This window comes from Spermophilus citellus, assembly GCF_964194105.1.
Source record: "Spermophilus citellus genome assembly, chromosome: 3".
Taxonomy (NCBI): domain Eukaryota; kingdom Metazoa; phylum Chordata; class Mammalia; order Rodentia; family Sciuridae; genus Spermophilus; species Spermophilus citellus.
In genome coordinates this window covers 133,859,071-133,886,097 of record NC_138184.1, presented here as the reverse complement: position 1 = coordinate 133,886,097, position 27,027 = coordinate 133,859,071, and the positions used below count along the sequence as shown (strand labels likewise).

Genomic DNA, 27,027 nt, shown 5'->3' with positions numbered 1-27,027 from the left:
TTTGTTTGAAGATTAAATTGTTTCCTAAAGGCAGATGGTCACAACCTCTCAGTCACATAATATCTGTCTTCATTCTCATTTCCCTCTATGTGATCTGCAACCTATTCCAAGTAGAGGAGTCTTAGCATCCACAACTATGATTATTGCAAGGTTTACCACCATTTGCTGAATGCTGGCTTTTTCAAACTTGTTCTGCTTATGGTGCTACTTTAAAATTGTAATTGAAGCAATACGCATCGCAATTGGGCCAATAGTGTTTTTGCTTTTCTCATTTTTCAAAGGTATAAACTTCCATAACTTAGTTATAGATGAGTACCTCCTCTTTGCTAGCACTTTCTAAATGAAACAAATCATTGCATAATAGTCCTCCCTTCTTAATGTCATCTTCTAAAATCTTTGGTTTTAAAATCAAAGACATATTTATAATGAAATTAGAAAAAACACTTCCTGAAATACCTTCAACAAAAGAAGCAGAACACAATAATGTCAAAAGCATGTAGTATCAGTGATCTTTAAAAGTGTATACAGAGAAGATACTGTGAGCACACCAAGAGGGTGTACTGTATACAAAGATGTCATTATAGTTTATCAAATAAATGTTACTTTTTACTATGACGTACACATTTACATAATAGACATGAGTTCAAAGTTTGTATGCTACAAATCCTTAGAGGACACCCTTAAATTTTTAAAGCCTCTAATATAAGTCAGAGAAATTATACTGGCTTTTGAAAAGGAAAGAACTGAAATTCAAAATGTTATAAGAGTAATCATTAACTTGTTTGTCATCCTAATAGTAACTATAGCAAACTTAGTGGCTCTAAAACCCAAAAGGTGAAGCTGAAAATGTCCTTCAGTAGAGCATCTACCTAGCTTGCATAGGCCCTGGGTTTGATCTTCAGAACCACAAAAATGAATAAATACATAAAACCTAAAAGGGGTGCTGGCACAAGGATAAACATACAGATCAACAGAACTGAAAGTCCAGAAGTAAAACCTGACATTTATGGTTAACTGATTTTTCAACAAAGGGGCCAACACAAGAAGAGTTGTTTCAACATGTGGTGGGACAAATGGATAGCCACATGCAGAAGAATGAATTTAGAACCCTACCTTACATCACTCACAAACATGAACTTAAAGTAGATCCTTGACTGAATTTAAGAGGTAAAACTGCAAACTCTTCGAAGAAAATATAAGCATTAATATTTATGATCTTGGATTTGGGTATCTTAGATGCAACTTTGTGCTTCTAAAGATGTCATCAATAAAGGGAAAATACAGCTCAGAGGCTGGGAAAAAATATTTGCAAATCATATAACTGATAAGAAACATGCATTCAGAATACATAAAAAATGTTTACAACTGTATAATAACCCAGTTTAGAAATCGGCAAAGAACTTAAGTGGACATTACTTCAGAGAAAATATGCAAATGGTCAATGAGGACATGAAAAGAGATATGTGACATAATTAAGTCATTAGGGAAACAAAAATGAGCATCACAATGGGATACCATTTAACATGCACCAGGATGGTTACAATCAAAAAGACAGACAAAAATGAATGTTAGGGACAAAGTGGAAAACCTGAAACCCTTAGGTATTTCTGCAGAAGATGTAAAATGGTACAGTCACTTTAGAAAAACAGTTTGACAGTACCTCAAGATGCTAATAGAGTTACCATATGATTCAAAAACCTTGCAATTGAGAAATGAAAACACATAGCCACAAGAAGTTGTATAAAATGTTCACAGCAGCATTCCTCATAATTACCAAAAGGAAGACCCCACATGTTCATCAATTGATAAAGCAGATAAATGATAAGATATACCCATAAAGTAAAATAATATTTCGTCATCTCAAGAAATGAAGTACTGATACATGCTACAACACACGTGCACCAAAAACACTAATAAAAAAAAAAAAGCCAGCTCTAAGATTATGTATAATTCCATTTATATGAAATGTCCAGCATGGGCAAATTTACAGATAAAGTAGATTAGTGGTTACCTAGCCTTGGAAGGAAAGAAGGAAAGATGATGTGGCAAAAGGATTTTTTTAAAGGGGGATAAAAATGTTCTAAAATCATATTTCTGGCTGCACAACACTATAAATATCACTAAAAACTATTGAATAGTATACTTTAAATTAGTGAATCTTATGGTATATGAATTATCTATCAATAAAACAAAAAAAATCTAAAAGAAAAATTACTTAACATATTGAAACCAACATGTGTAATCACATGTTTTTTCACTTCAAAATATTACACATGTACATTTATCAGGCCCAGTACTAAGTCTTATATACAATAATGTTTAAAACTTACTGTATTTTAAAAAATTATTTTAATTTAGAAATTCTAATTTGGTAATAACATCATTTTTAAATTCTTTTTTACCAGATGAGCTGAATCGTTTTTACTTAGTCTCATTTTATTTACACATTAACATCTTCTTGTGCGTCGAAAAAGAAATGCACAGATGCATTCCTGGAGAATTGAATAAGGAAAGGGGAAGTCAGAATTCTTTCTTAGAGAAAACTGAACATAGAATCACCTATCAAATAGTCAATAAGTGAAAAGATGAATCAAAACTCTGATGTTCTTACTTGAATTCTACTTATTTTACTGTTTATCATGTCTGTATCCCATAAACTCCAAGTTCTTCCTATATAACCTTGCCAACACTGAGATGCTAGGTAACCGCTGTTTCCACAATGCTCACTTACTTTACTCAAAAAATCTGACCCAAACTGCCAAGTTCACACTATTCTTCCTGTAAATGTTATCAAATACTAAATATAAGGGTGAAGAATATGTTATTATGTAACCCAGGCATTCTGCAGGTAGAGGTGTGTAGCAAAATTAATGAAAATTTGATGAGATTACTGTTATCCCTCACACAAAAAGTGAAAATTATTAAACTTCACAGATACATAAATTGTTAAGAACCAAACTAACACAGGAGAATCTCATCTTCAGATTCTGAGTCCTACCTGGAGAGTAACACTCCTATTATGTTTCTTATTTCTAATACCTTTAAGAAATAGCGGATGGTAAAATCTCTAACTCCTAAAATTGGAAACCAGAAGTCAAAACTGCATTAAACTATAGGGAAATATTTAAACCAAAGTGATTCATCAATATTTTAAGTACAATGTAGATTACCTGTAAGAAGACAGTAAACATCTTCAAAGCAGACCCTACAGAACCAATAAAGCCTCTGATAATTGCAGTCCGAGCCAATATTTTGAATACAGCCTCTCAACAGACCCTTAGCTGAACTTAATTGCTAAGCCACTCTTTAATTTTCAGATTATGAAATAATAAGCATTTGTTGTTTAAACTCCACCAAAGCTTTATCCTCACTGAGTTTTAAATGAAAATGCAAAAGCTCAAATCACAGCTAAGTGAGTTTATGCTCTATCACACACAAAATTCTCCAAAAATGTGTTTAATAAAGAAATATATGTGGAGTTTTAAAGCTACTCTTTCCTAAGGCTGAAAAGGGCAAGGAAGGGAATTACTTTTATAGGAGTACATGAGGTATAGGTCCACAATAGAGAATGTGACAGTAAGTCTGCAATTAACTAGTACCACAAATATTTTTACATAAGGCAAATCAGACTAGAACCAAAGAATAACAATGGGTTATGAGGTGGAAGGAAAGGAGCTACCTCGCAAGCAGAAATCATAGTTAGTGCAATCTTGGCTTCATGCCTTGGGCTCAAATCAGGATTCCCCAGACCTGCCCCATACGCATTACAGTGACTTAGGGAATGACCAGTATACTTTTCTGCCATCATTCCATGAACTACCAGACCATGGGGAAACAAAGGATAACTATAACATTCAAAATAATTGAGTAGCTGGACCTCAAAAAATATAGTATATACATACTGTATCTATATACTACTTTAAAGAGGGGGAAAAATGCACAGACTACTTGCTTTTCACTGGCTCTAAAGCGAATAAGCAATAATATTTATAGTTGCAGTATGGATAGTGTTTTGCTATAAAAATGGCTTTGAAAATATTTCTGGTTAATAGATAAAAATTGACTTATACTATCAGCAGAATGATGCTTTGATTTGAGAACTTATTATAATTACAAAGATAATCATGTAGAGAAAGGTTTCACCGAGATAATAAAATGTGCCAGGAACAAGATAATACAGAGTACCAATAATTATCCTAAAATGTTATCAAAGCCTGAAAGAGATTTTCTGTAAAGGGGAAAAACATCACTAATTTAATTGCTTTTTTAAATTTTTAAATGCTGCCTCTTTTTTTTGTGGAAGAGACAATATATCAAATCTCTAGGTGGTAGATGGAGTAACATCTCTTTTAATCTTGTCCTGTACCTACTTCAAAGGAAGGTAGTGAAAAACACTGAGGTCACAACAACCCCAAGAGATAATGTTCTTACAATTTCATTACATTTTTCTTTCTCAAAATTTCTCCTGAAGAATAGTTAGACATTAAAGACATTAAAGACAAATTACAGATCAAATGAAACACCCTCAACAGCTCCACATCACGAGAGAGAGACAAAATATTTACCTTCTTCCCTCCAGTCACAAACTGCTTGCAACTGGATCTCACAAAATGTGGGTGTACAGCAATGATCTACAAGAGAAAAGAATCCAAGCCTAGTATAAGAGTCACAGTTAAAGCACTGAATGAAAACCCTAAAGAGCAGCATGACCTAAAAGCTGTCCTAATACCTTGGTACGAAGTAATACATGCAGTAATATTCTGAGACTGAGTTTTGCTCTTTTTAAAATTAATTATTTATTTTACAGTAGAATGTATTTTGACATATAGCACACAAATGGAGCACAACTTCTCATTCCTCTGGCTGTACATGGTTTAGAGTCACTCCACTAGTGTAATCATACATGTATATAGGGTATAATATCTGTCTTTTTCTACTGCCCTTCCCATTCCCACAACCTCCCACTCCCTTGACTGCCCTCTACACAAACCAAAGCTCTGTAATTCTTCCCTATGAGTTTTGCTCTTAAGTGAAAATTCTCTGAAGTCAGGTCAAAACTCTAAGGATAAAAATGATTAGTTCTAATTTTCACTAAGTGAAGACCCCCTATAAGCAGATACCTCCTCTTCAGAGGCAACAAAGAAGGTCTTTAAGGTAGCCGGGTGTCAAAACTATTGGTAACTAAATACAATTCATAGAAAAAACCCACTGAGAGAACCTGACTACCTCCTTGTTCAAGATGGCTTCCACGATGAATGGCACCAAGTGGAAGAGGTGAGTCAATACAGCCTCCCACACAATTTCCAGTTATACCAAGGCCCCATCAGAGGTTCAGGCAATAGAGGTAGAGGACCTAAGAGGTATGGAACTAATCATTAGGGTCCTCACCCCTGGCCCAAAACCTAAGTTCCTGTCCCTATGATTCTCATTAGCTTTCCATTCAAATCTCTCCTCAGTCCCTTGTTATACAGGTTTCTCCCAAGGCTGCTCTTGTTACCACTCCTTGTTACTGCTAGTGGCTTTACGATTATATAATATCATTGACATACAGTGTGTAGGGGGCGGACAATGAAGGCAATAATGATACTCTAGTGGCTCCAATTAGCACAACTCCCTCTTTTGGGGCTCATTTGTTACGGCTCTAAGCCTGCATATATTCTGCCTTTTAAACGCCAGACGATCCATAAAACCAGCAATTTAATTAATTTTGATCTTTTCTAACATTCGACTAAAAACATATATTAATGGACTAATATATTTCCCTTCTTCAACAGAATATGTTAACAGATTTCTTTCACACTGTCATTTTTAGGGCTTAGCATAGGGCCCTTCATTTTTTTTAACCACTCCTACCTCTCAAGTTAGCTTTCCCTTCAACACATTCCTAATCGATCCAAAACACTAATATAGAAGCATTTACAGGGATTGTATTGTTTTACATTCTTAAAATCTCTGAAGAGTCCTTCTAGTTCTCTCTTAAGGCAAAACAGACATCTTTGCAAATGAAAAACATCATTTTCCCTGCTTCCTCCCCTTCAAGTATAAGAAAATAGAGCCACTAGGGCCACTGCCATAAACTGCTCCTCTTTCACTGCCCTACTTTTGCCATAGTTGGGCTGAGCCTCACCTTGTCCCTTTCTCACACACAGATAGAGAAGGCTTTTTCCAAAATTATCTACCCTAAACGGTCAATCTCACTGCTTAGTGCTGCTCCAGTATTTTTTTCTATTTTCAATCTTTCCCTCTCTACCAATTCTTACCATCAGCCAAAATGTGATCTGCAGAAACGTTCTCTAGACATTGCCTGATTTGTCTGCCACATAATCTATCTTCTTTATTACCAAATTTCCTGAATGAGAAATAATATTACTGTTGTTTTGACACCCTCACCTCCAATTTCCTCTTGAAGTTGTTCTCACTGTGATCACCAAAAACGTCATAATTACCAAAATAAAGTATACTTGATTTAGTCTTCCCACCATTTAAAACCCCAGCTGCCTTTGGCACTGCGACCTACTTCTTTCCCCTGGAAGCCCTGTCTGTTTGGTGTGCCTGACACCATTCTTCTGGTGTCTAGCTCTTCTGGTATCTGCTTCTCAGACCACTCCTTTACTATTTTTGCTTCTACCACCTGAATCTTTAAATTTAGGATGCTCCAGAATTTCAAGATTGGTCTTCTCTTCTCACTTTATACTTTAAATGGAATAATATCTTTTAAAATGGGTTTTTCTTACTCAATTGCGTGTACCATCTCCGTATTTAAGGGCCAGAATCTATCCTAAAGTCCATACTCATGTTTCTAAAACCTCTGTAATACAATGTACTACAGTTATCTAAATCCAAGACCAAACTAGCAATGTCCTTACTCAAACCATCCCTTAATGCATTCTCACGCCATTATCAAAGCAAGAACCTGAATTTACCTTCAGCTCCTCTATTTTTGATCATTCTCATCGAATGTATCACTAAAGCTAAAAAGTCTACCTCCCATGGGCAGCCTAAATTCATTTTTTCTACTCTATCTTAAATACTCATGATCACTTTTTTTACCAAGCTCCTGATATCGTTCCCAGAGTATTCCATTAGCCTGCTGAATTGTCTCTCATCACCACTCTCCTGTTTAAATCACCCTTCCTTATGGTAAATTTGCCTTTATAAAACACATGTCAGATCTTATCTCTCCTTTACCTAATGGTCAATAAGTGTTTGAATAAACAAATGGGTAAAAAAAAAGAATGACCTCTTCTTTTTTAACAAGCACACTTTACCATAATTGTTATCTAAAACTGGTCTTCTTGCCTCTTGTCTATCAGACCAGCAATCTATATAGTATACAGGGACTGTATTAATTTTCCTAAAAATTAGCTTAATTAATGTCACTCCTTTAAACATTCAATAATTTCCTTTTATCAGAGAGAGACCAATTCCTTAGCTTTCAGACTGAGCTAGCTCTAGTCAGTCAGTCTGTATACTTCTCTGGACAAATCAGTCTTTTATGCATCACCTAAACTAGACTCTTCCTGAACACAATGTGAACTTTCTAACACCTCCGTTTCTATTTTGTTATTCTTCCACATGGAAAGCCAGCTTTTCTATCTGCCCCTGTCCATCTATTAAAGCCCAGTCAAATATTGCTCCATCTATGAAGCCATCACTTAAAAGAATTGCAAATAATGACTTTTTATCTTTGAACTGTAGTGCTATTTTACCTAAGTTTTTAAGCACAGATTGGGTATCTGTGTCAGTGGGTGTCCATGTATGTGCATGCATGTCAATATAACCACCAAAATAAAAACTCCCTGAAGATAGACACATAACAGTCTCTTAATGTACATCCTGCTCTCGTTTCACAACATCCAAATGGTATCAGCATATCATGATGAGAAAACCTCAGAAAGATTAAAAACTTACTTTAATAGGACAGTCAAAAGTCTCATGAAATTCTTCTCCAGAATATAATCCAAATACCTGAACCTAAAAATTAAATAGATCATGTTAGTTCAACATGACAATAGAAAAGACTGCTGAGTCAGTGAGAATACATACTATTCAATTATAATAGCAACTAAAAATAACAAAAGTAGAACATTTAATAATTCTAATACCCTACCATCACTATTAAATTCTCAGGGTAAACAATCCCATAAGGGTGAGAGCACTCTATTGCTATTAAGCTTTCATAAGCATCCTATGGACAAAATTCCCTTCACTCATTACAAATTTATTAAATGGATGCCAACCTTCAAAAATGAAGTAGATATAAACAGGTTACTGATATTCTTTTATGAACTTCCCATAAGTTATCCTAAAGGAAGTATTATTTTATCCCTTAAAGGAAAAGGGAGCATGTGCATATGTGTGTGTATATATATATATACATATATATATCATATACATATACAGGTATATATCAGCCACGTAGATCAATGTGGTAAAAGGTTAGGTGAACTGCACTTCATTTTCAATCTTATGCTAAATCTAGAGTGTATAAATGAAATATTTAAGTTCCCACTTATCAGTGCCTACCTTAAAGTTGTTTCAGACTACTTTGTTCATATTTTTATGATTTTTATGAGTCCTTTAATTAGACCATAGCAACAAAAAATGAAAAGGAAATCTGAGGTATAATATATACACTGTAAAGGATACAAAAAATTAATTTACAGCTTGACACATTTTTTTTATGACATCAATCTAACCTGCCAACCATCAGTCAAATCAAGAAACAGAACCCATGAAAACCCTCTGTGCCCTTTCCTGACTAATACTACCTTCAAATTAACCACTATCCTAGAATACATCACCATGGATAAGTCATGCTGGTGTTTGAATTTTATATAAGTGGAATTATGAACTACTCCACTGGCTTCTTCATTTAAATTTTCCCCATGGGATTTATCCATATTGTTACATATAGTAGTAGCTGGTTCACTGTCATTGGTGTATGGTATTTAAATGTATGGCTATAATTCATGTATCCCTTCCACTAATGACCACTCGGGACGTTCCCAGATTGGGGCTATTATGAATAATACGCTGAAGAACACTCATTACAAATACTTTGGTACACTTTTGTGCACATCTATAAAGGGTGTATAACTTGGGATGGAAATGCTACATCATAGGTTGCAAACACATTCACATAATAGACAGCCAAACCACTTCATAAACTTATTTTAATCAATTTATGTACTTGCCAATAGAGGATGATAATTTCAGGAGATCTTAAAGACCTGGAACTAAGTAACAGTATTAGGGCCAATGGGAACTATTTCCCAATACTTGAGACATGTTCGTTCTTCTAGTCTCCAGGGTAATGTTGTTATTTTTTTCTTTAAATTTTGGAGGAATTCATCAGTGAAGTCCTTTGTGTCTAATGGCTTTGCTTCAAACAAGGTCTGAATGCTTGTGCCGCCCAAATTTTTTATGCTGAAATCTAACCCTCAAGGTGATAGTGTTAAGAGGTATTACTTTCAGGAGGGCTGTGCCCTCATGGGTGGGTTATTAGTTCCTTTATAAAAGGAATCAAGGGTATTAGCTAGACCCTTATTCCTTCTGCCTTCTACCATGTAACAATAGAATATTCATCCTTCTGCTATGAAAACACAGTGACAAGGTACCACGTTGGAAGCAGAGAAAGCAGCCCTCATAACACTGAATCAGTACCTTTATATTAGACTCACCAGCCTCCAGATCTGTGAGGAATAAGTTTTTGTCATTTAAAAATAACCCAGTCTAAGCTATGCTGTTACAGTAGCACAAACATGCTAAATAAGAGTTCTCTATGAAGTTTTTATTAACAAATTTAATTTTTATATAGATATAAGACTATCCAAGCTTTCAATTTCTTCTTGTTTTAATTTTAAGTAAATTGCAAGGGGTTCATTCTTTCAAGTCACAAGCAAAAAAATTCACTCATATTATATGATTTTTGGAGAAAGCTTCATGCATTAACAGATAAAATCTTCAAGATGTTCCACTCATTTTGCGACTATTGCTTTCATATATTTGTGCAGGTATGTTATTTGAGTTCCAGTAATAGCATATGATACAATGTAACCCAGAGGGAATTTGATTTACCTTGAAGTTGTCTCTTTTTGCCATGTCAAGAATACATTCTAAGAGAAAACCTCAGGGTAAATATGTATTCTTGACATGGCAAACACAGATATGCCTACTACCACTTTATGTCTCATTGTTCAGAGTGTATAAAGTCATTGTTTTTATATAAATGTACAAGTACAGGATATACTGAATTTGTTACAAAATAGTGGTTAAGAAGTAAGAAAAGGGAAGATTTGCATTCAGGGTTTGACTTCACCATGGGAAATTTAACTTGACAGATCCCCAAAACTCTAAGAAAACTGGGTAAGAAGGTCTTGTATCACCTGAATCTTAGTGAAGGGAATCAACAAGTGGCCCCCTTAGTGAAGTGTCCTCAGTATGAACTACTACTGAAGTTGTAAGATGAACTTCCCTTCTAACAATTGATTCCTTCTCAGCACAATAATGTCACAACACAGTCTTATGTCAAGCCTTATACTCCTACCACCTTACATCCCTAAATGTTTTAATATGCTTTATTTCCACGGTTTTCAAACCTGATTAAACATGTAAAAATCCATGGATACAAATGGCTGGATCCCACCATAGCAAATCAAACTTTTAAAGTGATTTTTTTCTCATTATTTATTTATTTTTTAGTTGTAGTTGGATACAATACCTTTATTTTACTTATGTATTTTTATGTGGTACTGAGGACTGAACCCTGGGCCTCTCACATGCTTGGAGAACGCTCTACCAATGAGCCATAACCCCAGCCCTAAAGTTATATTTTTAAAGGTTCATAATGGACACTACATTGCTATGGTTGGAGATCTTATTCTATCTCATTTGATCCTCACAGCCACACTGCCAGGGATAAGATCAAACACCAATGTGCTTGTTTAACAGATGATTCTTCAGTAAATTAAATGACTTGCCTAAGGTTATAACAATCATAAGCATAGGAGTTGGGACCAGAACCCAAGTACTCTAAAGCCCATTCTTCTACATGATATCTTTATATTATATTTATATCTTAATAAGATAGCTTAAAATTTGCAAATAAAGATAATTTTTCACACACCGTATTAGAAGAACAGAAGAGAACAAAAACAACAAAAACCAACATTCAAAAGCCTTAAATAGAGAGTGTGAATGTCAGAATTTGAATTAAGGCAACTCAAAGAAGTTGAAAATAAATTAAGACTACTCATTCAAATGGATAAACTTCCTTTTGCCTATAGATGTGTAAAGATATTTTCAAGAATAAGGAATTTCCATTGTGCAGAAAAATATGAGATGTAAACAAATGATGCATAGGCCTACTGAAGAAAACTGACACATCAGTACACAAGCAGATAAATACTAGGATTGTGGATCCAACAGTATCATGAATTCCTAGGGATAAATGTCCTTTTAAAAATTATGAATCCATATTGAAGATACAAATATGTATGGATAGAGAGAGAGAGAAGAGGAGAAAAGAACAAAGCCAAAGACATTCTTAGAAAACAGGAATTGTTATTCATCACTATTCTTGAGAACTAGCCAGAAGCAAAAATGCCACCACTGGAGGAGTAACTACACAGGATAGTTTCTAATACTATGCTTAACTGAATAACATTTACCTCCATTGCTCTTATATTCTATTTTCATAAGGAAACACTGCAACTTCACAAGACAAATTTCATTTTAAAAAATCAGTGTCAGTATTATGGTGATTTATAAAAGTGTCAATGTTGTGGTTCACTTCACTAACGTAATATCCCAAACTAACTGGTCACAAATTAGACTACTAAAGTTAACATAGTCCAAAATGATTGAGTCATTTCCTTTCTGTCTCTTTCTTTATTTATTTGGCCATTTTGTTGGCAAAAATCAAACTTTTCTGTGAAGGGAATCTCTTCAATGATAGCCCAGACAGTTTTGGCTTCCAGGAGATCTCAGCTAAGAATCAGAAAATTAAAGGTTACAACATAGAGGACCCTTTTGATAATGGTATCCCCTAGAGCAGCCCTATCAATTTGCCACAAAAATACCTAATGAAGAAAAAACATTAATGACAAATGGCTTTATAGCAAATCTCTAGCAAAATCTTAGAAGAATTCTTATGAACTACAGAGAGAGCCACATAAGTACCACAGGGGGTATGTAATATGTTTTACTGCCTTAATAAATAAAACCTAACCCTAATGGAACAGGAAGGAATATGTATAGTCTTTCTCTACTTTAGCATGGAATTCTATATATTTGTCAACTAAAAAACCATGCCATACCCCACTGGACATAGAGGAACTATGACCAAAATGGCCAGAACACCATACAACCCCTCTGGTTCACATTTCCTCCTAACAACCTCTCTCAAACCCCAGCTTCCAAATAAAAATAGGTCAAGAATGAGAACAGGGGTGCCCATGCAAGCTTTCATTACATCTTGAGCAGTAGTGAACATGACCCTCGCAGGAGAGATTGCTGGTTTTCATACAGTCCGCCCAGGTAGAAAATCAGGGAGCAGGGAGTGATAACAGGGGAGCCTTCCACTTCTCCAGGGAGGGCTGCCTTCACTGAATTACTCCAGTCAAAGGAAATCAGGCTCATTTGAAGACCCCTGTTGTCAATCTAAGAAGGTGATTCTCTAACACCCAAAATAAATCAGGCAGGGCCAAGAAAAAGTCAGGCACTGAATCTGTTGCTAACATGGAATCAGGAAGAGCTCTCCTCCCTGTTATGAAATAGATAAAACAAAAGAAACAAAAAATACACAATCTATTTAAAAAACTGTAGAACACTACTCCAAAGACTCAGAGAAAAATTATGCTTTTAAAGATGATGTAATGGTAACCACTAGCCAAAGAAAAATTAGAAAACTATTTGGAAACCCCAACAGAAAAACAGGGTGATGATAATGATAACTTCAGTGATAACTAACAATTACTGTTTCTTCTGTACCAGTAATATCCAAGTAATTTACAGATATGAACTCATTTAGTCGTCCAAATTATCATAAAGTAGGTATTGTGATAATCCCTATTTATAGGGGAGGAAAGAGAGTGAGGCACAAAGAGACATAAATCACTTATCTGATGTCATACAACTAAAAAGAGACCACATTATTCCATTCCTAACCACTAGGCAGTACTGTCCAATACTCGAAGGCATATAAGAAGTCATAATTGTTGTTGTTTTTTAAATTACATATCAGGTTGATACGAAAATAGAGCCAGAAGAGAGATTCCAGGAAAATTAAAAATGCAAAATAGAATAAAAATATATTCCACAAAGCAATAAGGAACAAAATTGACACTGGAAGAAAAGCAAAACAGCAAAGTAATAAGTAGAAAATCTGTTTCTGACTACAGAGAAATCAAAGGATAAAACCAATGAGAGAGCAAAGTGTGAATTTAACTTATTATGTAATATGACCACTTCTTCTTACAATCTGTGTGTTTTCCAAAAAAAGAAAAGGGGGGGGAGAGGGTTAACAGTACTTATCCATTCTACCTTTTGCATGGAAAAATTTAAGTACCATAATAGAAAAGGGAAACAGGCTAGGTAGGCTACAAAGAGGAAATAAATGGCCAAAAAAAAAAAAAAAAAAAAGGTGATTTGTAATTGAGTGGCACCTCATGACATTTCCATGAAGGTCTCCTTTTGCACGCCCTGTCCAGCTGAAGCAATGGAGGAACTGGGAAGCCAAGCAATGCACACACCTCAGGGCAGCAGAGTAGGAATACCAGCCCAAAAAGCTGAACACAGCTTTGCACTTGGCCTCTAAGCAATACTGCCTCCAGCCTTGTATTATTGAATTTCTTTGAAGAAATGAAAACAAATGGAACTGAAGTAATAATCAAAATTATAACTGAGGTAAACTTTCCTGAAATGAAAACAATACTTTAGTATATGGATCAAAAGGATTTACAAAGTTCCAGACAAAATTAATGAAAAGAGACCAAAACTAGACATAAAGTGCCAAAATGAATTTTAGGACCATTTATTATTGCTGTTTCTTCTTATTGTTATTATTAGACAAGCCTATTATTATTATTATTATTATTATTATTATTATTATTATTCAAGCTCCAAGGCCTACAAAGTGTCAGAAAAATTAGAGTAACATCTCCAAAATTTGGAAAGAAAAGATTTTGACCCAGAATTTTATAATACTAAAGGGAATATATGCAAGAGATGAGAAACCCTGTATGTCTTCATCCTGAAAGTAAACCTATAATAATATGCCAGTAAAATGAAACTGAATATATATGTAGACACATACACATAAGATAAATGCATTTGTGTATTTCAAAATTTAGAATACAACTACAGAGAAGTCATGGGGAAAAAAGAACAGAAATGAGTCCCTGTGAGCAAACAGGGTAAATTTTAACCAACTCTTAGAAATATGACTTCAAAAATAAATGCAAATATCAAAGGTTATCTTCAAAATAAAGATAAATAACTATTTATCTTAATACACTCAAAAAGCAAAGATCGCAACAGTCATTTAAAGATGCATTAGGGTGTCTGGACTTGTGACTCAGCAGTAGAGTGCCTGCCTAGCATGTGCAAGGCCCTAGGTTTGATCCTCAGCATCACATAAAAATAAATAAATAAAATAAAGGTATTATGTCCAACTACAACAACAACAACAAAATATTTTAAACAAAAGATGCATTGAGACTGGATAGCTGGGATTTATCTTTGTAAACATCCTTGGCTTTAATCATCATTACTCACATTAGTGTATCATTCTGTATTAGTTTCTCAATTTTCACAACACTCATTAACCTATGATAATGACTGGCTAAAATAAACATGTGCACTCTGAAGATTTACTTTTCGTTCTATTAATGCTAATAAAATGTGAGAAAACCATTTTTTAAAATACATCATGGGTAGATATGAAAATATGGCAGTCATAAACTTTACTAAAATAGGCAAACAAAGGTGTTTATTAACAAGGGTACCATGAGATATCTTGGGGTCATGTCACTATGCAGCAGATGAAGTAGTTAAAATATTCCATTTTCACAGTAATTCTTCAACATTTCTGAAAATTCCTAAAATATCTTAGCGAAAACTCTATATGCAATTAAAACCTTAAATATTCTCTTTCATCAAATTAAACTGGTTATCAATCTGAAATAAATGTTTTGCATTTAACAAAACAACATGAAAATTAACTTTCTTTGCAAATACATGAACATAAAAGTGTTTCAATAGTGTGGATGATTTTTCTCAATTTCTGCACAAACTAACTCTTTCCTCCTCTCCTCTGACAACTACGTTCATCTCAGAATTTCACAAAGTACTGGAAAATTTGACAGTGCTTTTTGAAAAGCACTAGTATTCCAATTACTGTTTCAAAAGACTCTTTGGGCAACATTAGACTTCGATATACAAAATGCATTCTCATATGTCAAAAGGATTTCACGTTGCTTTTATTAATAGATTAATAAGTATAACATTGTTAATAGATACAAATGGTTATAACTCTTTTTACTGAGTATATTGTTTTTAATTTACTCATCTTAATGGCCCACTGAATTTAAAGCCCATAAAAATACAAAATTAGATTAGGAAATCTCTATTCAGTAGGGAATACGTAAGGTTCTATAATGATTCTTAATGCAGTCTCTTCTTAAACTGTTATTGTAGAAAAGTAGCTTAAATACACTGTGCATTAGAATTTTATCATTGCAAACCAACATTAGAAAAGACTTCCATCGACTTAAAAACAAAAAAGACATTCTTATAAGTGAAAAATCAATCACTGCAACCACTAAATGTCACAGCTCAACATCAGCAAGAAGCACTGATAATTGTTAGTTATACACTGCACAAATGATGTATGTCCTCGGTCAAGGAAGTAGGTGCCAGGTTTTTAGAAAACTGTACATATATTGATTTTACATTTATTTAATGTGGCCATTGTAAGACACTTTATTCTTCTGATAAACTATGATTGCTTATCAAAAGATTCTATAATTCAAGAGAAACATTCATAACTTGTGTGTGAAAATGAAAACCACCAGCCTACAGAAATCATGCCCACAAAATCCAATTTTGTGGATTTATGGCAGAAAGGCATTAAGCTACTGTCTTGCAGGAACTGCAGACTAGTCACTGAGGTATAAGTGGCATAGAAGTAATGATTAAGGTGACACGTCACCCTGCGACAGCTGTTAATCAGCTTAATACTAGTTATATTATTGACATTCTTGTAATTACATTTCCTAAGGCACATTTGTGCAAAATATATTTTACTTTAATAATAAGCAATCGGAAGCAAGTCCAATATTCAAAAGAATAATCAGGGTTCTCTTAATGCAGGTATATAGTAAGCAGAATGCATTTCCGATCACCTGGGGTCGGATAAAATCAAAGCACTCAGTGCTGGACCAGGAACTTGGGACAGGACCCTGTCCTCACCATACCTTGCCATCCTCTGAACACACGCCCATGTGTTCTCCGCTTTCATCCAGGCTAATCTGATTTATCTTCACAGGACTCTATAAAAAACAAACAAAAAGGACACATAAAACTTCAGGAAACCATCTATCAATAATCAAATACCTTTGCTCTTTGTAAAATTTAAGTGATATAAGTTGTTTATTAGTTTAATCCATGAGTCAGAGATGTATTCTATTTTGCAAATAAATACAGTAAAATACACCTTTGTTTCACAGTCATGTAATAAGTGCAGAAACCCCAACTTTTTCCATATTTTCTGTTTCGTGTATTTAAAGTATCAGCCAAAATGTTATTTCTTACACATTGAAAGATGCTGCTGAGAGACATTCCCATGTATAGGATGAGACAGCTGGCACAGAATCCTTCACATCTGGATCCCTAAATCATGGCACAAGCAACACTCTAGTGATGCAGTCCATGAAAAATAAGCTCACTTTTTTAAAGTTCCTAGAATGTTAGAAAAGGAAAGCTCCTTGAAGACAGGTATGTGGTCCATTATGAAGCCCACAGCAAAGACTCACAACAGAGAGTCCAAACAACATTTTAATATCCTTTTTACTCTCTTCAAGTACAAATCCCATATAGCTCTGATTGTACTTTAAACAGCAACCTTTTATGATCTGTTTCAAATTACAATAGGTGCATGTAGACTAGATTTTTTTTGTCCTCTTCACTATAATACTATCTACATGTGACAATTTAAATTGTACGTTAAATTCCTTAAAATTTAAAAATTCAGTTACTTAGTTGTAACATGTTAACTGCTCAAAAGTCATGTGACCAGTGTCTACCATACTGGAAAACACATGGATCACAACATCTTCCTCATCACAAGAGCATTCTATTGGGCAGTGCTGTTATACCTACAAAACTGAGACCTAGTGCTGAATGCAACCAAGAAATCAAGCCTTCATCATGAGATCTTCTCCCCCACCCACCCACCACTTTTTTTTTTCTTTCTGCAAGTTATAAGTAACTTTTCTTTCCTTACACATGTCAAAAGTTACCTACTTGTTCTTGGACTCCATTACTGAAGGTTCAGGGCCTGTCCTAACATTCTCTGAATCACATTTTTAAAAATTTATTTACTTATTCTAATTTGTTATACATGACAGCAGAAGGCATTTCAATTCATAGTACACTTATGAAGCATAATTTTTCATTTCTCTGGTTGTACATAAAGTAGAATCACACCATTCCTGTCTTCATACATGTACTTGGGGTAATGATGTCCATCTCATTCCATCATCTTTCCTATCCCCTGGTCCCTCTCTTCCCCTCTCTCCTCTTTGTCCTATCCAAAGTTCTGAATGACACATTATCTGACATTCGGCTTTAGAAGTGATCAGCTAAGGATGATGACCTTCATCTCACTAGGAAAATGAAGCTAAAAGACTTTATGTAGGTGGTCTAAAGCCAGGGTACTAAGTGGCTGAACCTTCATTACAACACATGTTTCTCCCTGGATAGAAAATTATACCATCACATTAGCAATATTACAGGGGAAAAAAAACTCAACTCCATTTAAAGTATGAAAATCCCCTTTCCCTCCTGTCTCTGCTAGCAACAGAAGATTTTTTAAACTTATTTTTCTACCAATGATCAATATTCATTGATTCATTTACCTGACTACTAATATACTTAAGGTGTTTTTCTTAGTCTATTGGTCAATTGATTTGCTCTCCTCTAAAATGTTGGCTCATTATTTTTCTATTAACATGTTTCTTGTTTTATATTCACCCAGACATTATATTTGTTTTCTCCTTTTCTCCAAAGATGGTTACTGCTTTATTTATTATATTTATGCCTTAAATCCTTTTGGGATTCATTTTATTTTCTGCCAAATGGATACCCAGTTAGGCTAGCCCCAGTTATTAAATAATCTATCCTGATCTACTCCTGAAGAGAACTATGTTTATCATATAATAAATATTCATATACAGAGAAAACCTTCTCCATTTTTTTTAAAGAGAGAGTGAGAGAGGAGAGAGAGTGAGAGAGAGAGAGAGAGAGATTTTTAATATTTATTTTTCAGTTCTCGGCGGACACAACATCTTTGTTGGTATGTGGTGCTGAGGATCGAACCCGGGCCGCACGCATGCCAGGCGAGCGCGCTACCGCTTGAGCCACATCCCCAGCCCCCTTCTCCATTTTTAAGAATGATCTCTCTGTCCATTTTTTATACCAATTCAACACTGATTTAATTAAACAGATTGCATATAGTATGTCCTGACATCTAGTAAGGTAAGCTCCTGTCTCAGTTTCCACTATTTTGCTTGGCTTTATCAAATATTCATTCTTCCATATAAATTTTAAGATAAAATGACCCAAAACTGTTAAAGATAATGGTCACTATTCAATTGAAACTTACTTAATCCAAAAGGAGCATTTAACGTACTGATATGCCCTTCTCTTTACTTCCATGATACCACATTTGTCTGGTTTTCTTTTAAATTTCTGGCTGCTCTGTCTCTTTTGCTGGATATTCTTCCTCTCCTGATTTCCATATCTAATAGTTTTGTGTCTCTCCTCTTTTACATCTGTACTCAATGTTGGTATTCTTTGTTACAGACGATAAAATGACTCCTAAATTTATATCTACAGACCTTATCTCTCCCTATTCCAGAACAATATATGACTGTGATTTTATAACTGTATTTGGATGCCTAATAGGCATTTCATCTAAAGTATAACCAAACCTAAGATCTTCATATTTCCTTCTGAAGGGGATCTTCCTGATGTGCTCCCCATCTCAGTTAATGACTTCTACATTTTCCAGTTCCCCAAGGCAAACACCGTGGAGTCATTTCTATATCTTTCTTTCCCACTCTCTATCATATCTGTCAGAAATTCTATCACCTCTTCAGACAAAATTTATCAAGACTTCAACCACATTTCACTATCCCTAAGTTGCCATCCTGGTCCAAATCACTATCATTCTTGTATGGATTATCATAAGAGTCTCCTCAATAGTTGACCTTGCCCTGCCCTAACTTTCCCAAAGTGACACTGTTAACTGGTTCAGAAGATGTTACTACTTTGTTTAAAACTCTCCAGTGGCCCCCCCATCTCAAGATTAAAGCCAAACTTTTTAGTATGATCTGTAGTTACAAATGATCTGGCTCCCGCCCTCCCTCCAACTTCTGACCTATTGCTTCTTCCCCCTCCTTCTCTCTATTACAATTATGATGACCTTTTGTTGTTTCACCAGCCTTTGCATTTGTTTACCCTATGCTTGTAATGATTTCACATTTGCTCTTCAGAAAACAAAAGGAAAAATTCCCAAAAAAACTATTAACAAAGCTAGTTTATCCTAGAAATAAAAAGCTGGTTTAACAGAGAGATATCAATCTGTGTGTGTGTGTGTGTGTGTGTGTGTGTGTGTGTGTGTATTTTGTTTTGTTGGTACTGGGAATTAAACCCAGGAGCACTCTACCACTGAACTACATTCCCAGCCCTTTATTTTAAAATTTTGTTTTGAAAAAGGGTCTCACTGTTACCTAGGCTGGCTCAAACATGGGATCTTCCTGCTCAGCCTCCCAGGTCACTGGGATTATAGATGTGTGTAAATATGCTCAAGTCAGTATACTTTTCTACATTAATAAAAGACAAAAATCACAGGTCCTCTCAATAAATGCAGAAAGTAGTAAACTCCTAGCATACAAGGAGAAAAATTTGTCAGTCTCATAAAGGGTATTTATCAGTGGTTAGCAAATAAATTGTACTGCACTTAATAGTAGACTGTTGAGACCTTACCTTTTGTTAATGGTACTGATTCTTCTAATCCATAAACACACAGCATTCCTCTATTTACTTAGATTTTCTTCAATGTCGTTGAACAAAGTTTTATACTTTTCCCTTTAGGTCTTACCTTGTTTGACAATTTCATTCTAAGTACAGCAATGACAGTAAGCATTCTTGGCTCCTTCCTGACATGCACAATCCAATTAACACAAATAGACAAAACAATATTACACATGTGGGGGAGCACGCACAGGGTGTAAAACAAAAAAAGAAAATTTAAAAATTTTTACTGTAAAAGTCAACACAGTGACTGCCTCTAGGGAAGGGAGAAAACTGTGATCCAGAAGGGCTGCCAGGTCTATTTGTGCAGAATTTGTGCATAATACTTTTCCATTTATCACTGGCCACAAAACAAAGACCAGAAAATAATGTGTAATTATAATAATCACTTCTGCTTTGAGAAGTCATTTTATTTAGTTTCATTTCCAAGGATGTCAATGTTATAATCCCCTTATCTGTAGAGGATTCAGTCTAAGACATCCAGTGGATACCAAATCCTATTTATAAACGCTGGTACTGAAACAGAAGATCTGATGCCAAAACAGCTACTAAGTGACTAACAGGCACGTAGCATATACAACAAGGATATGCTAGATAAAGGAATGATTCACACTCCAGGTAAGATAGCAAGAGATTTCATTACACAACTCAGAACAACGATCAATTATAAATTATTTGTTTCTAGTACATTCCATCTAATGTTTTCTTTTGGACAGCTGACCAAAGAAGAACAAAAACATGAATAACAGAGGGCTGCTATAGCTGCTTATTTACCTATGTCATTAATAAATTCTAAGGGTTGGGAGTATAGCTCAGTTGTAGAGCACTTGGCTAGCAAGGCCTTAGTTTGATCCCTAGAACGGTGGAGAGCCGGGAGGGTGGGGTGGACATTCTAGTGTGGTTATATAATTTTTATATTTCAAAAATTTAATGATGTCTCTTTGTTATGGTGGAGATATGAGGTATCCTCCAAAAGCTATTGTATGAGCAATGCAAGAATATTTAGAGGTTATGACTGGGTTACAATAACCTTAACCTAATCAATCCATTAATCAATTGCCTGACAGGGATTAACTGAGTAGTAACTATGTAAGTAGGCAGGGTGTGGCTAGAGGAGGTGGATCCCTAGAGATGTGCTTTGGTGTATATATTTTATCCTTGTGGAGCAGACAGCTCTCTCTGCTTTCTGGTGCCTTGTTCCTAGTTGCTTTCCTCTGCCAAACTCTTCTGTCATACCTAAAGCCCCAAGGAATTGAGCTGGCCTTGGATGAACTAAGACCTCTGAAAGTATGAGTCCCCAAATAAACTTTTACTTCTTAAAACTGTTCCTGTCAAGTCTTTACATTACAGCAGTGAAAAAGCTGACTAGAACATTCTTTGTAACCGAAGATATCATAGCTTTAAAATAATTCATATTCTTTACTTCTGGATAAATGTACATTTTAAAAACCATGTTATTTGTATCATTTAATGTCTCTATATATTTCTTTACTGTTTTCTTCATCGATCAGACTAATTAAAAACGTTTTAAATTTAAAAACTTCTTATAGTTTTGTCCATTTCTCCTTGAATTTAAAATGAAGTTTGGTTTTTATACTAAATGCTACACAATTTGGCATATCAAAGGGTTTAACTGTTATATTTTCCTTTTAACTTGTAAACAAAATCAATACAATATGCCTTCTACTGGTTAATGTTCTTTTGCTTTAAACTCTACGTTTATTCTGTTTCTATTGCCAACAGGCTTAATTTTTGTTTGATTTTTATGATATATATTTCCTCACATCTTTTTGATGTAATATGTCCAATGCTGAGGCTTTTTATTGTAAGAATATCTGACCTATTTAACACAGCTCTAGTTACTACATTATTTCATAGATTTTAGAATTATGTTTTCCCATTTCATTTTTATTCTTTTGCTATAATACTCAAATTCTTTTCTTTTTTATAGGCAGGAATTAAATGCTATTCATTCTACTTTTATTTTATTAGTGATTACCTTTAAATTATTATAAATCACACTTGAATTATGTTTCTCACAAAATCAATACAATCACATTGACCCGTTTAGAAAGTGAGCTATTCAGCAGAAGACTATGTGCTATATCTACTTCCTTCTCTATTTTGAAGTCAAAGTACAAATATCTTCTATTTCTTAGACTATTTTAAACCAACTGAAGAGAGAAGCTAGTTAATACATCAGTAAAAACTGTAATCTTAAATTGTAGGCTCTAGGCATGAATAAAGAGACAATTTTCCTACTGAGATGTCTATAACTTTTAAATTGATTCATAGAAAATTATCATAGATTAAAAATATTTACCCTTTATCATGTAAACTGAAAAAGATTTATAATTTATTATACAACTTAAATTTTTCTTTAGAGTGGCCTTTGAAGAAATCTGAATTTTTTACTCACTAAAATCAAACCAAGTAAACACTCAACTTGCAAAAGAATTAATATAAATTGTACGTTACAAAGAGTTGAACTCACTCATAACAAATAATGTACCAAAAACTAAAAACTAAAAAATGAGATATTGTACTTATGGAATCAGCAAAGAAATTTTACACATCTAGTTCAATCAAGGAAGTGCAAAAATAACACTCTAACGCTCATGATGGTGATTCAAATTTGAAAAGTTTCTGAAAGGTATTTGGCAGTGTATCAAATTCTTAAAGATATACATCACATATCATAACCAAGGAAAAGTGCTTTTCTTTTATAAGATATTAAGAAATGAAAACCACCTAAATTTCTAACAGCAAGGAATCTAAGTATTAAAAAATATAATTTAAAAAAGCAGGTTGGGATTGTGGCTCAGTGGTAGAGTGCTCGCCTTGCACGTGCGAGACCCTGGATTTGATCCTCAGCACCACATAAAAATAAATAAATTAAGGGCTGGGGATGTGGCTCAAGCGGTAGCGTGCTCGCCTGGCATGTGTGCGGCCCGGGTTCGATCCTCCAGCACCACATACAAACAAAGATGTTGATGTTGTGTCCGCCGAAAACTAAAAAATAAACATTAAAAAATTCTGTCTCTCTCACTCTCTCTAAAAAATTAATTAATTAAATTTAATTAATTAATTAAAAGTATTTTTTTAAAAAAGGTACTATGTCATAAAATATTTGGCTTTGTCCAGAGAGAAGTCTGGTCTTTCCCTTGGCTTCTAGGAAGTAATCCCTGTCATAACTGATAGAAATGTCTTGGTTTAAGTCAGATAGCTGGCCTCACCTGACATTAGAGGGGGCCTTCCTACCTCCAAAAGTCTTAGAATGAGGACTGGCCATGCAGAAAAGAACAATCGTGTGATTTAGGTTTGGGACTTTGAGTCATGGTTATCAGTCAACCTGGAAGCTGATATCAACCACATGGATAATGTGTCAATCATGCCCACATAACAAAGTCTCAATAAAAATCCTGACACATGAGTGTGTGAGTTTGGTGTGTCCTTTACCAAACAAACATGTGGAAGGTTTCGGGAATCCTCAGAAATTGCAGTTGGGTAGACTTGGCAACCTGGAGAACTGTACTCTCAAACCTTGAAATCTGGCTAACTCTACTTAAATATGATCCAATGTTTACAGAATTACCTTATTTATAGATATGTGCATATCACATATGTGACTGGAGTAGATACTCCAAAATACTAGCATTGGTTTTACCCTCTATGTTTTAGTTAGCTTTCTACAAGTATTTTGTGTGTGTGTAATCAGAAAATAAATATTTTTAAAACAGGGTTAAGGAGCACACTCATTAATTAAAAAACAAAAAAACCCCAATATCAATATTAATTTTTAAAACCATCATTCTAGGGCACTATTCCACAAATTTTTATTTTGAATGATATGAGTACCATCACTATGCATATTCCATTTTTATAACAGCTCCACATTATTTAATAAAGGACAAATAAACAAAAGGATTTCAATGTTACAACTGTTACTGTAAATGGTACTTGCAACTGGCATGGCATCTGTAATCATTCCTCCCATAGCCAGGAACAAAATGCCTGACATATTTGGGCAGTTGTTTCTCTATACTGGAAACAAAGAAACAACAGAAAGGCTGGCTGTAGGATGTCCATAAACTTGGAAGGAAATTTGACAGTGCAGGATTTTGTGTTTCTTCAATGACTGATTTCCTATACCTTTCAGCCTAACAGCTGAGAATCAGAAAATGTCACATCTAAACATACAATTTGGGGCATGTGTTTGCAAAAATGGGTTACTGGAGTAGATGTGGAAAAAGGAAAGGGACCAAAGAAGACCAGAGAGAAGTGCCTCAGCTGTATTTTCCATTAGCTACAATTTTATTCCTAATGGAGCCATGTTTGGAATTCTGGACAATACAACAGAGTCTGTTCAAAAATCAATAATGTCAAGCTGACACCATAGAACATACAAAAATGTTTCCTTAATGGAATAAAAAAAAAAAAAGAAGAAGTTCGAGTAAGCAGGAGGGGGTGAGAACCAGCACATACCTTCTAAACCCAAGTCCACTACAGGTGGTCTCAAGATCTTAAATTTAAAGAAAAGGCAAAATTACCAATATGTACACCTCATGTGATAATCAATTACCTAATATAAAATGCTTGAAATAAATACACTTAGTATGGATTATGCCAGCTCTTCAATTAGGAATAAATTCACAGTCATTTCAAAAGCTGCTTTTAATGGTGTTCTTTGTGGCAACTTCTTTTCCCCTGACACTCCTCATCATCCCACCTTAAGCTATCAGTCCCCCAATGGTGAACCTAAGAAATCAATCTGCTAATGTATAATTTGTAAGGCTCCTCTGACTAACAAATGGATAATTGATTCCTTCACAAATGCTGCATCCCCATGGACACAGGGTAGAATGAATAAGAAACAGAAGATAGGATTTCATTTTTCTGCTCACAGAGATCCACTAGTTAGCAATCCCAACACCCACATGGTTGCCAATGCAGCTTCATGCTCTTTAGTCACAGTTAGCGAGCAAGCCGCACTTACATTCCATGTGTGAAAAGCAAACGTCTGTTCTTTCATACTTGGGAAAAGCCCATCTTACTGCTTATTTTACTCTCCACTGATGATACACCCTAGAGATAGGCAAGACCTCCATCTGGACTTAGCCTATGAAAAATATACCTGATCACAGGTATTCTAGAAACCCACAAAACAAAATATTAATTTTTCACTGACTTACTTTAAAGCCCAAACAGCCCATCCTTTAAACTCTCAAACCTTCTCAGCTGCTATATGATTTCATCTCTGGCATTAAATCCTTCTTTGATTCAAGAAAGGGAATAAATTTAATAACAAGCAATCTTAAAGCTAGAAAACTTTTGTGAAGTTTTCCTGAAAGTCCCAATATGGGTTGAGTAAAAGCAAAAGGAGATGTATGGGTTCTAACCAGTTCTTCAGGAGAGCTACCCACTCACTGCCCCTGGGCCCCAGGGTGCTGAGTCACTCATTGTACCAGAGCCAATGGCTGTCCCTGCCTCATTGCCAACTATTCTCCCCAAGGTTGCCAAGAAATTCCCAGGGAAATGGGAACTCATTCAGCCTTCCATGACTTGACTGCTTTGTGACAACTTCCCTTGCTAACCAACTTTCTCTTCCCTTAGTAATTAATAACAACTGCTCTTCACTGTTGAATTTACCACCATGAGCTACATAAACACTGCTGAACAAAAGAAGAAACACACAATATGGACACTTTTTGTTATTTTTGGTCCAAATAACAAAAACTTAAATACATCATATTTTCCTAGCACACCAGTTCCATCCCTGCAAGAAGCTATGAAGACATGAACCCACAGTATATTGCTTGGGAGAAAATTAAAGACAATTACTACAAGTTTCTCCTTAAAAAATGGAGATGGGAGACTTCAGATTTTAAACTAACAAGCATGACAAATATTACAGAAAGAGATGAGGGGAAATCCTACAAAAAATGATTTATTCCTTGTCTGAGTTCAAAACAGTATTAAATTCTATATGTTATAAACGTTAAATAAGTGGAGATAGAAAAAACATCTTCAACACCACAATAAACTATACAAAGAACTGACTGACTATCTCTTCATTCCTTAAGTGTGTTAAATAACACAATATGAACAGTCTTCTGCCTAAATTAGGCCACCAAAGTTATTAGGGAAGGGTCACCAACACCTTCCTAGTTTCAAAGTCAATGAATGTCCTTCAGTTCTCATGACTCTCTGGCATGTGAAACGCTTCTCCACTGGCTTCCATCATACCTATTTCTCATTTCCCTCCTGCCATTTAGTCACAACTTCTCAGTCACCATTCTAAGTTATAATCTTTCTTTAGCCTGCCTCTTAATTATCAGTATTCACTTCACTTTAGCTCAGATCTCACTGCAGGGATGTATTTTCATATACCACAAATGTTCTTCAGCTTTGTGTCTTCTGTACTCTCAGTTTCACCAAATAACTGTCAGTCCACTTAAGACATTTAAGTCAGAGTACTAAGAGGCATCCCAGAACCATTTTCCTCCCTCACACACCACACAAGCAATCCAAGATGACCAAGTCTTACCATTCCACCTGTCTTAATGTCTTTCAAATTTATCCTTTCACTACTGCTGTGGCAGATGGTCTCATAATTTATATCACTTTCCCAAACAAGCCCACATGCATGTCCCCCCCCACATACTCTTCATCTTCACCTTCTCCACACTGCCAATCACAAGGTCATCC

The 27,027-nt window shown here is 34.9% G+C and overlaps 1 protein-coding gene across 2 annotated transcripts in view; it reads right to left on the bottom strand.

The window, feature by feature from the left end:
- Nucleotides 1-27,027, bottom strand: part of VPS41 (VPS41 subunit of HOPS complex) — a 160,737-nt gene that overhangs the window by 78,380 nt on the left and 55,330 nt on the right. For both annotated transcript variants that reach the window (XM_081288528.1, XM_081288529.1), the window contains exons 5-7: nt 16,479-16,553; nt 7,912-7,974; nt 4,566-4,631 (exon numbers count right to left, since the gene is read on the bottom strand). In XM_081288528.1, the coding sequence (XP_081144654.1) occupies nt 4,566-4,631; nt 7,912-7,974; nt 16,479-16,553 (204 nt within the window). The remainder of the gene's footprint in view (nt 1-4,565; nt 4,632-7,911; nt 7,975-16,478; nt 16,554-27,027) is intronic.